Source organism: Aplidium turbinatum, chromosome 3 (genome assembly GCF_918807975.1).
Source record: "Aplidium turbinatum chromosome 3, kaAplTurb1.1, whole genome shotgun sequence".
NCBI classification, from domain to species: domain Eukaryota; kingdom Metazoa; phylum Chordata; class Ascidiacea; order Aplousobranchia; family Polyclinidae; genus Aplidium; species Aplidium turbinatum.
The window spans coordinates 1,243,109-1,258,264 of record NC_137474.1 but is presented as its reverse complement, the minus strand read 5'-3'; the positions used below and the strand labels follow the sequence as shown (position 1 = coordinate 1,258,264).

General features: G+C 39.5%; 1 protein-coding gene across 1 annotated transcript; it reads right to left on the bottom strand.

Moving 5' to 3' along the window:
• Positions 1–329: 329 nt before the first annotated feature.
• On the bottom strand, positions 330–14,463 carry LOC145766464 (solute carrier family 9 member D1-like). The gene is made up of 16 exons (XM_082578181.1): positions 14,296–14,463; positions 13,462–13,543; positions 12,947–13,041; positions 12,542–12,656; positions 12,117–12,234; positions 11,604–11,754; positions 10,779–10,945; positions 9,456–9,636; positions 8,621–8,765; positions 7,670–7,774; positions 6,884–7,016; positions 5,973–6,132; positions 5,470–5,577; positions 4,833–4,971; positions 4,060–4,214; positions 330–2,353 (listed from the first exon to the last, which is right to left on the bottom strand). The coding sequence occupies exons 1-16, from the start codon at positions 14,395–14,397 to the stop codon at positions 2,240–2,242; spliced, it is 2,070 nt and encodes a 689-aa protein (XP_082434307.1). The 5' UTR covers positions 14,398–14,463; the 3' UTR covers positions 330–2,239.
• Between the last annotated feature and the right edge of the window lie 693 nt (positions 14,464–15,156).

Here is a 15,156-nt window from a genome sequence, read left to right as displayed (position 1 = left end):
TACCAAGTCATCACATACACGTTGGTGTGTTGATTCTAAGTGGTGTTTATCTTGACACTGTTTCAAACGTTTGATCACATTTTAACGCATGGTTCTTAACCCTGCAACGAAAACACTTTAAGTCAGGTACCACCATGTACCCGACTACTAACTTAACGTGGAAGAAACAAATTGATCGCAAACGCTCTCTCAACGATCGACGTTTACCTTAAAGAGCTATTTGGACACAAAACTTCTCTTGCACATTCACTCCACTGTGAAGTATGCACTACGTCACAACAGCCTACGCTCGGTGCGTGGCTGCCAGTGTAAAGGAGCAAATGACAGCATTGCAATCATATAATTTTAATAAGCAGCACCAGAATAAAAATAGTTTTACTCCACAGAAACGATACACAAGAATATAACTAGGGATTGAAAGCAAGTCATGCACTTTCTTTGCTGTATGACGTCATAATCTTTTTGTGACAACTCGGTAAGATTTTGAACCGCAGTTGCCCGGCTGCAAATTTCCAAAAGGTACTATAAGAAAAAACGCAAATAGTAGCTAAATTAAGTCATCAATTTGGCATCGGCTGACTTAGCGCAGAGGGTTAGGGCGATGATAGTAATTTCATTGATGTGGGTTTGATTCTCACCACTGCTAGTGGTGCTTTTTCTTCTGTAATTGCCAACTGCCAAGTGCCTACTGCCTAACCTACTGATCAGCGCGACTCTGATTGGTCAAATTTCAAGTAGGGAATTATTTGTGGTACCTTTTGGGGAAAGTTGCAGCCCGGCTCGCTTGTGGCTCTAACAACTTTGTTTTCGATGACAACACTAGCGCAGAACCAGGCTGCAAATAGAGAAATAACTTCCCTGTCAATGCAAAAGAAATTATTGTGAGACAAGTTAGACACTCGGGGGCTGTTTCCCAGACAGCAAAATCCGTTATTTTCGCATTGATTCAACGTCTGCAATGTAAAAGTGACGGGTTGTGTTGTCTGGGACTTGAGTTACACAGTGATGAGCAAGCAGCCAATGAAGTGGCGATCCTTGATTAGGAAGATCAACTATTCGAGCAATCTCTTTCAAAATGGTGTGAAATATAAATCAGCAAGAACATCAACAGCAACCGTTGATGGAATCGAATAATTAAAGCAACGCAGGTCAACTGACGCCAACCATGGAAGTAACGTACAAGTTGGGGAATGGAACGAAGGTTATTCTGTGGTGTTGAAACTCTTCAATTTAGCTCAATTCCAACAGGTTCAAAAGAGCTTCTCAGTTTGTGCCTGAAACATTTGGTGATCGGCAGCTCCATGTAAACCATGAAAAGTATTTGATTCAATTGGGTTTGAAACAATAAAATGCTGGGAATTGGGCAGATAGGTAACAATTCACCTAACATGCGTCCAGTAGGCACCCGACTACTCAGTAGCAACCGACGTTATACATTCAAATAGACTTGCATTCCGTTCAACATGTAACAACATTGTGGGATACAAGACAGTGTTGAGATACATGTAGTTCGTGCGAACCCTTGTCAGAACTTTAAAGGTTCCAAAAACAACCGTATGTATCGGTTACTATGTTTATATCAGAGGGTCGGTCTATATCAATGTGGCATGTTATAGGGACAAGACCGGTTGTTTAAAGCACTTGAATCTCACCACGGAACAGGAAAAGATAATTTAAAACAAAAACAAAAGAAAACAACTTAAAACATAGCAGATCGTACAACTTGTCTAAGAATATAATCTCTAGCAGCTACAGCGAATCAAAGTAGTTAAATAAATAATTTCTTTCAAAATTCTGGTCTACAGTACAGAAAGTGTATCAACAGCGGGGGGTGTATAATTTGTAATAAAAAGTAAAAAAAACTGCAGTTAGAACACCGTGTAAAAACAAACACGCAATTTATTACGTTTCAACAACGCACCGATGACACCAGTTTAATGTGATGTGTCAATAAATTCGCAGGTTTTTGTTTAACCACATATAATCCGGTTATTCGATATTCAAACAAAGCTCACTTACTCATTCACCTAATGATTTATGTAGAAACGCAGATGGGACAATCAACTATTTTCTAATCTTGTTTTCAAACAACCATGCAAGCTTTGAACGATGAACTAGCATATCTTGTAGTTGATCTCCTATCCAAAGAAAAGAAGTTTCCATCTTAAAGTTGCCTGCTTCGGTACACACCAAAATATATTCCGTCTGGCAACCCTAAAATCTTCTAAACAATCTTATATCAGCTGAAATGCTCGGGCAGGTTTCGAACCCGGTATCTCCAGATCGATAGTTTCCATAACAAGGGAGCCAGGAGGAGACTGAGGGTGGACACACTTAAGAGGAGGAGGTAGACCTGGATGGGAGGATGAAGAGCTTGTTAGACTTGGAGGAACGTCCTACCTTGGTTCACTTGACGCAATTCCGTAACACACAAAGATACAATTTCAAACATCAAAGATAAATTTGTCATCAAGGGAAACAAAATGTCAAATTCCGCCTTTGTCAGTCAAGCAACCACGTGATGAGTCACGTGATGTGAGGCTAGCCATGTACTACGCCCTCTTGCGGGTGTCTCACGGGTCGTCAAATTATTAAAGTAAAATAATTTAGAAGCAAAACCGCAAAAGCGCGTTAAAAGCGAGAGAAGTCTGAAATGCTCCAATTGCACGAACAAGTTTGATGGATTTTCACCATTGACTTCAAACAGGCATGTACAGGTTGCCTAAGGAGAAACAGGCCTACCACCTTAGACAACCTGGACACCTCATGCTTCCAAGAGATGCCCATATTGAGGCCGAGCTTAGTGCGGACGCTCGATCGACGTAGGTCGAGGCCAGGGATATCTAAAGAAGGGGATACGAAGGCTTTTATTACGTCTGACAATAAGGGTTTCTGTTTATCGTAAAATGACAATTGGCACCGATAGTAATTTAACAAATCTTGTTATGATAACTTGCATTGCGTTATTAGCATCAGGCCAGGATATTCACTGCATGGTCAGGGTTACTTGATAATTCAACTACTCGTATACTTGCTTTACATCTCTCCTACTGCAAAAGGTTTGTTAAGACAAACAGCTTACTGGTTACTTTTCAACTGTGTTTTCAAACAAGTATTCTTTAAATAAGCTCTACATAACATTTGCTAACTGTCTTGTGTAGCTGACTGTACCAGCTGCACTACAAAACTTTCTGCAATTTAAAAAGAACCGCGCGTTCAATTGTCACAATCAATGTGCAAGGTCTCGCGACGGGCTGCTTTGTATCTTGACCGAACGTTTTGTTTTGATTGTGGAATTCTTATGTTATATGTTATTATCGGTTACTGACCTGTAGTGACCTTTGATTGCGAAATCTTTATTATGTAACGTATTTTCAAGATCGTTCTACTGCTACGTGCAGATCTAGAAGCTTCTTTAACTTGCTTGTTTACGTGTAGTGCAACGTGACAGAACAATGAGTTCTTATGATGTAACATTACGTAACCTTCTCGAAGTTACTAGACCGAACAACCTGCTATAAATAGTGGTGTAATTTGGTAAATGATTTTGATTATTATGAGTTGATTATGAGAGTTGTGTTATGAGTTGTGGATTGGTAGCCTAATAGGTGCAGAGATTATTGTTGATTGAGAGTTGAAGTAATTGAATACAAGTAGATGAGAATAATTGGTGCTGATATAAACTGTGTTCGAAATTAGAGTTATTTGAGAAGCCGTTCGTTAAAGTCCTTCAAGAATTTTCATTATCATTTCACCAGTAGAAATATTCGATATTTAATTGACTGCCTTTCGGTAATATCCCATTAAACTACGTCATTGAACCTTTCCAAGTCTCTTTCCTGGTAAGAGATAGAAAGAAACCGTGACATCAATGCGCTACAAACTACCTCCCTGGTAGTGTCGTAAAAATAAGTCAATCGCTGCAAGCCTTCGTATCCCCTTCTTTAGATATCCCTGGTCGAGGCGCCGCAGAACTAGTCTCAAGTCGTCCAACAACCCGAGCTTCCTCAGTTACAACCGCACGCTACAACGCCCGAACAGACGTGCGTCATCACTTACCTCTCTCGAAATGATCTTGAAGTGCTTGGCTCTGCTTCCAAGGACGAAGGAGAACTCCGATACCTGAGCAAGTCCGGAGGATACGATCCACTTGAGCTTTCTCGCAGGAGGAGGAAGAACAAGTCGGAGCACAAATAGACAGATCAGATACTTTCCTAAAGAAGATAATCGTTACGAGCAAAATGGTTGGAACGCCTGATCAATCTATCAAAAAATAAAGAGCCCAAAATGTCGACACCACTGTTTAACGAAACGACTGTACATCGAACGAAAATTAATCGAACGACTAACCCTAAAAATTTGTTTCGGGAGATTCGTCGTCCGATAAGCTGTCGTTTCGATAAACTGTCGTTCGATTAACTGTCGTTCGATTAACTGTCGTTCGATAAACTGTCGTTCGATAAATTGTCTTTCGATAAATTGTCTTTCGATAAATTGTCGCGTCACGATTTACTTGCACTGGAAGATAGTTTGGTTTTCGAAACGTTTGTTTGCTGGGGAGGAGTTTGATCTACATTTTGGGCTCTTTATTTTTTGATAAGATTGATCGTTATCAACAACTGACCACTGACAAGCATTTCAACCTCTATGGAGCAGAGGGAAGGAGGCCCGATCCCTGTCAAGTCGTGCAAACGACGGTTTGTGGGTGCAGGACCCGGGGCGCAGGGGAGAGATGGTATCAGAAACTTTTATAATTGTTGAGAATTTGGAGCAAATTGATGAAACTTAACGAAAAAAATCGTAAAATGTTTCACGAATATTGATGGAATTACCTGCAACCACAAAAGTTGTGAGAGAGATGAGGAGAGAGAGCTCGAAGAAGACGAAGGTTGGGAAGACGTGGAAGCCGATGGATGCGAAGAAGAGGACACACATGAAGTCGTGGAGAGCGAGGATTTTTTCCTCAACGACCTGAAATGAAATAATCCTTGGAGCACCAATCCATTATTTCATCACAATTGACAAGTGGAAATGAATCCAGCAAAGACGATGCAGACAGTGCGGTTACAATGTTGAAAAATAAGTGCCCAAAATTCTTGTACTTTCTCAGAGGTTAGTTACTCTTCTAGTACCTCTTGTATATTGAACTTACATTTATGAGGTCACAGCTTTCACTTGATGCGCAATAAAGACTTGTACAATGTTAATGGAACTACGAAGCAAGTCTATTGCCTCCTCCACACACAAATGCAGTTAAAAGTTAATTTGTATTAACTGGGGTGACTTTAGATTTAGTTCAATCTTCAACTGTAACTTTTTGGTAACTTTAGCTTTAGTACAAGCATAACGCTGGAAGTTTAATTCACAATCACAACAAATTTAATGACACCAGGTTCAGTATCAATCCCATGCACTGTCGTCACAACAGCCACAAGGCGGTGCGTACAAGTGCCAACACAGCCCACTCACCGGCAGATGAACCGAGTAGGATAACATTGCTCCAGCAATGAAGCATCCCAACTCCATGGAGACGCCAAGATAGTTCGTGAACGTCTGGAAGCCGCACATCACAGCCAGCTGAACAAGGATAAACACTTAAGCGTGGACCGGGTTGTTGTGGGCATTCTTGACCAATTAATATGCAAACAATATTACATATCAGTTTCGCAGAAATAAAACCAAAAGTACACAAGGAACCTGACACCATGAGTGTTCTGGTGCTGCTTACTTTCTTCTGTTTATGACCTTATATGGTTATGTCTGATTCTCCTGGGAGTCACCACACACGTCACGGTGGCAATATGATCAAGAACGTCTTGTCAATGACAAAATAAATTTTGAAACTGACAGAAATCAACAAAACTTTGATCGAGTCCTGAAACCTTCCCAGTCCAATGGTCTGCTGTTTGACTCCAGACCCTTTGTTGTCTTGTTGTCGCCACTGGCGGCCAATCAATCAGCGGTGTACTCACCGCACCAAGGAGCTGCATCTCCCTCGTCTGGTGACCGATGTGGCGGACAAAGATAGGCATGAGGTAGCGTGTTAACAGTGACGTCACAAAGACAACGAGAGAGAGCGAGAGGAAGGTCTTGGACACAATGAGGAACGTGTGGAGGACTTGCTCGCTCCATCTGGGCAACAAAGGGCGAAAGTTGATAAATCAAAAGTTATTTTTTCATCCAGCAGATCGTCAACATACATTAAAGTACATCTAAGTTGTAAACCATGAAGGGTTTAATAACCAAACAGTTTGTACTTTAATGAAAAGGAGAGAGCGCAAAGTCCAAAAAAGATCATCAAGTCAGCCGTCATCAAACGGATTTATTGATAAAGTCCACGCTTTACTACGGCAATAAAACAAAAAAAATTGGGCGAAAAATATCAACAACAACCAGCGTACATCTTTCTGCTGGATGATCCAGCAGGTAATGTGCATCAGTAGAATAATTCCTTTCTGCTGCTACATAACCGAGGCATATCATGGTCGCGTCTTGAAGGAGGGGACCATAGTTTGACCACCTTCTAGTGGCCTCTCGGCGAAGTCGGGGGAACATTAATAATAAAGAGGAGGTAAAAGATAAACTCACATCCATAAAGATTGAAAGATGACAGCAGCAAGAAAGCTGAAGCGCTAATTATGACGCAACCATGACCCGGTATAAAAATTCAGTTTAATTGTTTTGTTGGCAAATAAAAAATTATGTAAAGCTCAAATCACTAAAAAAGCAATTGCACTTCTCTATTGTAATTTTTAACCAAACGTAAACTTTGTAAAATTTATTTTATTTTACTATTGTGAACTGCAGTGGCAGGGAACAAAACCTTGTGTTGCAGATGGGACATCAGCTTAAATGAGCCACACACACAATTGCGCTCGCCTACCTTTCTCCTGGCCTGCTCACAGCGAGTCCAGGCAACAGGGCGATGATGAAGCTGAGCAGTACGTCCTGGACCACCAGCATCGCCAACAAGATGGTCGAATATTCACCAGAACCGCTCTCGGACTTGCCACCACCTAGACACGTGACAACAACATCCCGGATGTTAACACGGAAGGAAGTTTTTTTTTCGAAAGGCATTGACTTTGAAGGTGGATGGGATGAAAAAGAGACTTTAAAAAAAACATGGGTAGCACAGGTGAAGAATGCGGCAGACAAAGTCGGACTGAAGAAAGATGAGATGGATAGAACGAGATGGAGAATAGGAGGGAAGGTAATCGCTGCAAGAATCGGCCACCCCAAATAGCGGGCACAAAACCAAATTTCGATGTTGATGAAAAACATAAAAACTTATACCAAAACATCATTTTGAAAATTTGAATGAAACAAAGTCACATGCTGAATACATGCTTATAGTAAACCTTCTCCAGAAAGGATCGAGTTCTCTTCACATCTTCCAGGCAATGTGATCAGATAACCGTTTAAATATACGAAGATATTGCGTTAACGAACGTAGTAAAACGTGAAAGTAATCTAAGTGAAACACCATTCAACTAACAAAGATATCTTGAAACTAAGTGGTTAGTTTGAAAGATTGGAGTCGTACAAACAGCCATGGAGATTGCAGTGATTAATCATAGAAATAAAAATTACAATTGCCTTACTAAGGGATCGAACCAGAACCCCAAATTTTACAGAACAACGTCAGAAGTAACGTAAGAAATGTTACCTTGCAGGAACCTGGTGACGAGAGGGGTGCTTGAAAGGGACAAGCAGGCCGATACAAAAGCGCACTCCCCGGCTGGGGCATCTATTATGACGCCGATAATGAGGCCTGCAATGCAGGGGAATGTTCAGCAGGGGGAGGGGTTAACATTTTTAGTAAGAGACAACTCTGACGTACAAGGTCTGTTCGAATAGTTCCATAGACACCTCCAACATGCCCTGCAGCTTGTATGCGAATGAATGGAATCTACTGGCCTTGCAATAATGAAGCGACTTGATTGCTGGGAAGCACTTACTCCTCATGTTATTGGCTTAGATCTGATGCAACCTTAAAGGCGTTTTCATTGTCAACACGAGGACAATGGTATCAACCCTGGGCAGAAAATACTTTGTGGAAATCAGATTCCATATCCTCATCGATAGCAACATATCCGCCCCGATAGTTAGCGCGTGACTCCGTGAACGAAGAAGCTTAAAGATCAAGCGGCGCTGGTTCGACTCTCGGGGTGTGCGCTTGAGCAACGCATGCTAAGGACTGCTCTCCATTCAGCGGCACCCAATGGATGGAATAATTCCCCGGCAACAACATTTCAACAATCGGAAACTTCACTCTGCCAATCTCGGTAACCGGTCCTCCGTCAAAAGCCTCTACAAGTATGCGAAGCTACCAGGAATAACCTATCAAAGCTTTGTCAGTCCGAGGATAAAGATTCAATCAATCAACCAATTAAAGCAAGAAAGTTTCACTCTAGTCTAGCATGTATCAAGATAATTCCTGATAATTTTCTTAACTTTTTAAGTGTTCATCAAAATCAACCGGGGAAGATAAATTATGGGAAGTAAAGATTAACAAGGAAAAAATCTATCAATGAAAACGACAGGACCACATGGAACAATGCCCCTACAGACCACCTTCCACAAATCAACCATGCTGACAATTGTGGATGCTTCTTACCAAATGCGACCATGAAGAGAGTCGTATACAGAGGAGCTTGAAGTGCAACCCTCCAAACCTTCCTGATCTTTTCAACTGAAAACTCTAACCCAGCACAAAACATGATCATGAACACGCCCAGCTCTCCAATTGTCTCAACTTGAATCTGGAGAATGTTCAGTAATTATAGCAGTAGCCCTGGTATACCATGAATTCCAGTAAACATATGATCTAAATTAAATCAACCAACACGTGATTGTAAGAAAACACATCTGGTTTCAGTTAACCTTCGTTAGACTTTAACAAGCTGGTTGCAAACTTAATAATATGGAACATAAAATAGAATGATTATTAAAGTTGCGCTCATACCAAACAGCATGCAACGCTTCCTCGCCACTGCACTACAATGTGAGTGGCAACTCATCGAGTAAACAGAGTCACGCAGCAATCAGCTAGACACAAGCACAGTATGTGAAATACAGTAGCAATAATAGTAACACAATAATAACGCGATTTCACAACAGTGATATTTTTTTAATGGTCTATCTTAACGGATTCCGTTTCAATAAGAACTAACAATGACTTTTGTGATGAATCGGATGATTGAGGATTTGAGGTTGAGTTTAAACGACATTTTCTTTACTACATTTGAAGCTTTATGATTAAAGTTGATTTTACTCACAAATTTCCTTGTTTCGCAAAACAGCAAACATATTGCTGTAGTTTGACATCAGGCTAGAATCTTGATGCATCGAAGTAGGTCTTGAAATAAAACCTATAAAGCTTCACAAACTTCTCTGTTGCTAAAACCAATCAATCATTCTTCAAATAGCAATAACCAAATAGTTTCACCAACCATTTCCTCAATCCAGTTTAAACCGGCTGGGCCCAGTATCAAGCCGGCCAAGATGTAGCCAAATAGAGACGGTAGACTGATCGCCTGGCAGAGATAACCGAGCGGGACGGAAAGCATGAAGATCATGATCACGTCCATCACTAGGAAGTGGTCTATCACTGGAGAGGTCGGATCCTTCAGTCTGAACAACAATGAAGATGGTGAGACAGGTCGCTACGAGCTCTAAACTGCTGACCGATGAAGCATCGAGCGCACTCTATGACGTCTTAATGGATCAAGTCGTGTTTTTGTTTGTGAAGCGCTTTCAATTGTTGCCTTCCGGTGAACCGTCGAGACGCACAAATATGGTGGTAGGGCGGGTTTCGAACGCAGGCCGTCGAAATGGCTGCAGCTTCAAACTAGAATTGTAATTAGTAGAAATTGAATCAAGACAAACTTTGCAGCAAGGTTTCGTTCCAAACACCTTAAACCAGCTTCACGGTTATGCGCAGATGGCGACGGCTGGTGCGTTGCACAAAACGTCAGCATTGCGATGAACCATAGGGGTAGAGTTTTAGAAATTACCGGAGGTGCAGTGTATCAGAATATCACACGCCTAAACATCCCAACGAAAGAACTGAAAACAGCAAAATAAACTAACATACAACAATTCAACCACAAAACGTATTTTTTCGAACTGATGTTTTCGCAATAAATTCTGCGATCACCTTTTCTCTGTCGAGACAATCGATTTTTTCTTTGTGTACGATAAGCACACGTACGTGATTTAGCCTAGTTTGGGTCATTGTTGACCTCAAATGCGTCTTGATCCGTCTGAGTGTGCTGAACGAACGTTCGGCCTCGCAAGACGTGCATGGTAATGTCAAGTACAATCGCATTAGGATTGCCACATTCGGAAACATGATTGGTAAGGTGTCGTTTTCACGAAGCTTAATGACATTGTTGCATTCTTCCGATGACAACACTGTACGATTATTATAGGACCCTAAACCTCAGGCGTTGTTGTAGCATGCTGCGTAGCAAAGGAGCTACATTGGTGTAAATTTGAAACAGATATGAAATGAAAATGAAAAAATAAAAATTAAAAAACACAGATAAGAGCAGGGGGGTGCGCCGCGTCAACCATGTCAACTAAAATCTAGCCAGGAATATATCACAACTACATAAAGTTTGTAACCATGGTGGCAAGCACGATACGAACAAGTTGGGGCTAAAAAAGCATCCGATTTCTCATGGTTGCGTCTGCAATTCATGCTTGGAAGAAGAAAACTATTTTTTTGAATTTAATTGACACTCCCGGTGGTGTAACAACCATCTTCTTACCGAGTGAGGATGAACTTGTTTGATTTCGAGTCGATGAGCACATCAAGTCTGTCATCTTCCGAAACGTCTGCATCATCCTTATTGTATAAGTTCTTCTCCTCTTCCTTTCCGTCCCCGATTCCTTCCTTGACGTGGAGGACTGCTTCGATGCGGGCTCTGTGGCCAAACTAGGAGAAATGTATAACCACAAATCAACTTCGCCATCTTTTATCTTTTCCCAAGAAGTGAAACCTTGTTCCCAACTCAAGACAGTTTTGAATAATTTGACTCCATATAAATTACAGGTTGTACTAGTCCGGGCAAGAAATTAACAACCAGACACAAATCTTTAAACAATGGGTTTGATGCAATTCTCCTTCAGGAACGTGTCCAGGACGACAAAAAGTGTCACCTGCAATAAACGCAAAAGCTGCACGCTAAGTACGGAGAAACATAGCAAACGCTATAAGGTTTAGTACGTATGACCGCCTAGATCGGTTGTTTAAGATCTTTTGTCTGACTCTAGGGAGCAGAGCCATAAAACTCAAAGACATTATAAATTTCAAAAAAGTATAAAATAAATGATTGAAATTAATTGCGATCTACATTGAGTTACGTACAAACACAACTGAAGAACAGACGGTGGTAACATTCTGCTAGAACGTTTTCGGAAAAACTTTCTGCTCTCGTCAGGAAAATAACTTAATTCATTTAAACAAAACAACAGACATTCGTAATATCGGCAGGTATAAAATAGAAGTGTAATCAATGCTTATGTCATCTAAAAAATTAAAGTACTGTAAATGATTATATTCTGTTTGCTATTTGAGGCAACATCATCATTACTTGAATGTCCTTCTCTGAAAGTTCATGTTCTCCAACTCTGTTCTCCAGCCTATCAGCAGCATGCTCCAAATCTTTAATGATCTCTCCCATCCAGGATGTGTGGTTCATGTCATCCGCATACTTCTTCATCTGCTGTTCAAAGTCGTGCATCCTGAGGGGAAGGTTAATTACAAATCAGTACAAACTTTTTAACAATGAACTTGGATACACACAATTACACAAACATGTAAAAAAACATCATTTCTGTGCTAGTTGGTGTTTGAAAGTCTTATAAATGACAAACATGCGAGTCAACGATTCGTCATCACATGCCGGACGTAATCACTGCACCACAAAATTTCCTTCATGACAAATCGGACATTCATGGCTATCATACTTTTCCCTTGTATGTCAAAGGAAGTTCCCATCTCATGGTTTGGTTTGGCAACTTGTTCCTCATGCTACGATTTGCGTACCTTGAACTTTTGAATAATAATTACTGTCTACACTCTACAGACTAAGCAAACAACATGCCTGTTGAAACTTTTCTGTTCCTTCAGAGTTGCCAGTTGAAGGGCTTCCAACCGTTTTCGGCTGTTTTCCTTCAATGTGCTTGCATTCCAGAAGTCAACGGTCAAGGATTTCCGCAACGCTGAAATCGATGCATCGTACAGTAAGCACCAAAACGTCCTACAATTACTCTTTGCCACAGCCTCCAAAGGTCTGCAACAGACAACTACAAGCCACACAAAATATAACATGAGTAAGTAGAAAGTACAACACGTAAGTAAGTAAATCTGCTTAATACAATATGTTTGTGGCATGAGAAAGCAGGATCTCCTTCACCAAACCTCTGATAAACACAAGGATACTTGAGATGTTGATAAAAACAATAACAATCCATGTTAAGTAGCTTGCTAAGGAAGTCAACAAAAGGGAGGGCGCTGCAAAGTACTTACACTCCTCTGCATCCACCATGTCTTTCTCACTCTCTCGGACTTCTTCAAGGAACATTTCTAGGACATGAAGCTTAAAATCTTTCTCTTTTGCAGATAAGGTTTTGCTGGTGTTCACCTGTGCGATCAATCCACTGCATATTGAAGGTGGTAGCAAACAAGCTAACAGTTGGAGATACCAAATTTACTTCTAAAGTTTTTGCAAACGACGTAATTGTGCAGAACAATATTTCGATGACAGCATTTTATTTTTTGATTGATAAGTGAAAACCTCCCACAACCATTTCTGTGACTAAACCACAAACTACAAAAACCACCAACAGAAAGATTCAGCAGAAGCTTCACTTGTCCAAGCAGAAGCTTTGTCATTATCAACTTGTATTAAGAAACAATGCAACAATCACTTGCCTTCAATTGAGCTTGGTTCACCTTTCGTTCCATGTGATGTTTCATGTTCGATAAACTTCTTGATTGCAGCGATGGGATATTTTTCATGGTATTTTCTAAAAACATTCCACAACATAGCATATATATATACATTGTTTATAAAAGATTTTTTGATCCTTACAACTAAGTCATATAAAATGTTGAAAAAGGTTTTTAAAACAATGAAATAAAACTTTAAAATGAGCAAAAAAAAAATTCAAGAATAAATTATTGTATCATATATATTTAGTAAAACAACTTGAATAATGTAAATACGATGGTGAAATTGAAATAAATAAACTTCATTACATATTTCATTCTCTTTTAATAACAACCCTCTAGAGATCCAAGCAGGAGTGAAACAGACTGGTTTAGGGTTTTGAACAGTAGCAAACAATATTTCACTTATATTTATAGCCTCTGAGGCTATTTATAGCATATCTATATTTAATGTAGGTTTCAGATTTTAGTTTGTAAAAACAAAAGACGTATCATACTGTTAGAACTGTGATAACCCATATTGATATTCTTTCCATGGATTGGAGCTTCCCCTTTAACGATATTACCGACAATATGTTTCTGAAATAAAAAATCATTAAAAGACATGCAAGTGGGTATATACTGATTATAACATAGTAGATGTACTGTCTTAGATGTACATGTCTTACAGTCAAATAAGACTTCTTATTTGTTCTTGATTATGCCGATTCAAAACCCTAAGCATTGGAAAGCTAAATTTCAAATAAAACTGGATGGCAAGAATTGGTTTGCATCATTTGAGCAACTTACTGGAAACCATAACAGTATAAGTGCATTATGATCGCAACCATAGATATAAGCATATGCATTATGATAGGTTTCTGAAAAAATTAGCAAATTTAGTCAAAAACCAGCAAGATTAATGTGATTTATCTCAAAGTAAAATTATGTGATCAAGATTTGCAAAGATCAGTGTACCGTACCAACATTGATTGTAGAAAGATTTGCTCTATAAAGTCAACACAGCAAGTCTCAAGAAATTGCTAGGAAAGATTTAAGTACAAATTATTTTGTTAAATAAAATTCGTTTACAAATACCTTACTTAGATGTGAAATCAAGAGAAATTTTTTTAAAAATATTTTAGTTTTTGACATCAAAGTTATGATAGCCCGCAAACTTTTAAAAACATGTTGCAAGCTTTGGCCAGGGCATAACTTTCTTGTAGATTAGGCCACACACTCAAAATGCGGTTAAACAAAGCAATTATGGTACAGTAGTGCTTAATGATAACCACATAATTCAAAGCATATATTTTGTTGTTATGAAAGCACAGTTAGTGTTGGGCACTTACCACATTTGGGTTTTTTGCCACTGTTGTCGACTCAACATGGATGTACCAAAGTAGGAGCACAAGCACCACTTCCAACTGGTGATTGTTCTGCAGTTTTATCATTACTGCACCTGCAGACTAGTCCAGCCTTGGTTAAATTAACAAAACTTTTTCAACCATCACACAACATGGCTGCTACAAATGATAAAAAACAAAATGTAAACTATGCAACAGTGGTCAATTTGCTTATTTCACAATCTAGATATTAACAATCTTGTTTAGCCTGGCTAAAACAGATTATTAATATCTAGATTGTGAAGTAGGCAACGATCATGCTGCCAAAAAAACTCAATCTATTGTTCATTTGCTTGTTGAAAGTATTTTTGAAATCACTTTTGTAGTAAAAGAAGTCGTGTTTAAAATTTATGATAATGTTTTCATACATCCACAGTAGGAGACTTCACTCTCTAAACTGCCAGTACATGTCTAGGTAACTCTTGTTAAGATTGTAGAGACCCGGTGGTAATTCTCCACTATTTTCAATGTAATAATATCTGCATCATTGAAGTCCACATGCTTAAAAACAAAAATGGCCAACAAATCGTAATCGCTACCGTACGGAAATTATTTTGAACTTTGTAAACTTTAATTATATGTGGAACTGCTCTTTGGACAGTTCTCTTGATAATGTGCCCTAGACTTACTTCGAGTTTTAATTTGAACTTTGGTCCAAGTCCATACATTGCATCAAAAAATCTTGTCAGCAGCTGTCACTTTTGACATTGATTTAATGTCAGCGCACGTTAGATCAATGTGAAAGAGAACTACCTCATTAAATATCTGGATTCAAACATTTTTAATTACTCTGCTTTGGGCATTTAA

Coding starts and splice junctions, on each gene's coding strand:
- LOC145766464 (XM_082578181.1), bottom strand. CDS start 14,397: ATGATAAAACTGCAGAACAATCACCAGTTGGAAGTGGTGCTTGTGCTC. Junction 11,755..12,116: donor GAACAGAAAAGTTTCAACAG/GCATGTTGTTTG, acceptor CCTTCCCCTCAG/GATGCACGACTTTGAACAGC. Junction 7,775..8,620: donor TCTCTTCATGGTCGCATTTG/GTAAGAAGCATC, acceptor CCTGCATTGCAG/GCCTCATTATCGGCGTCATA.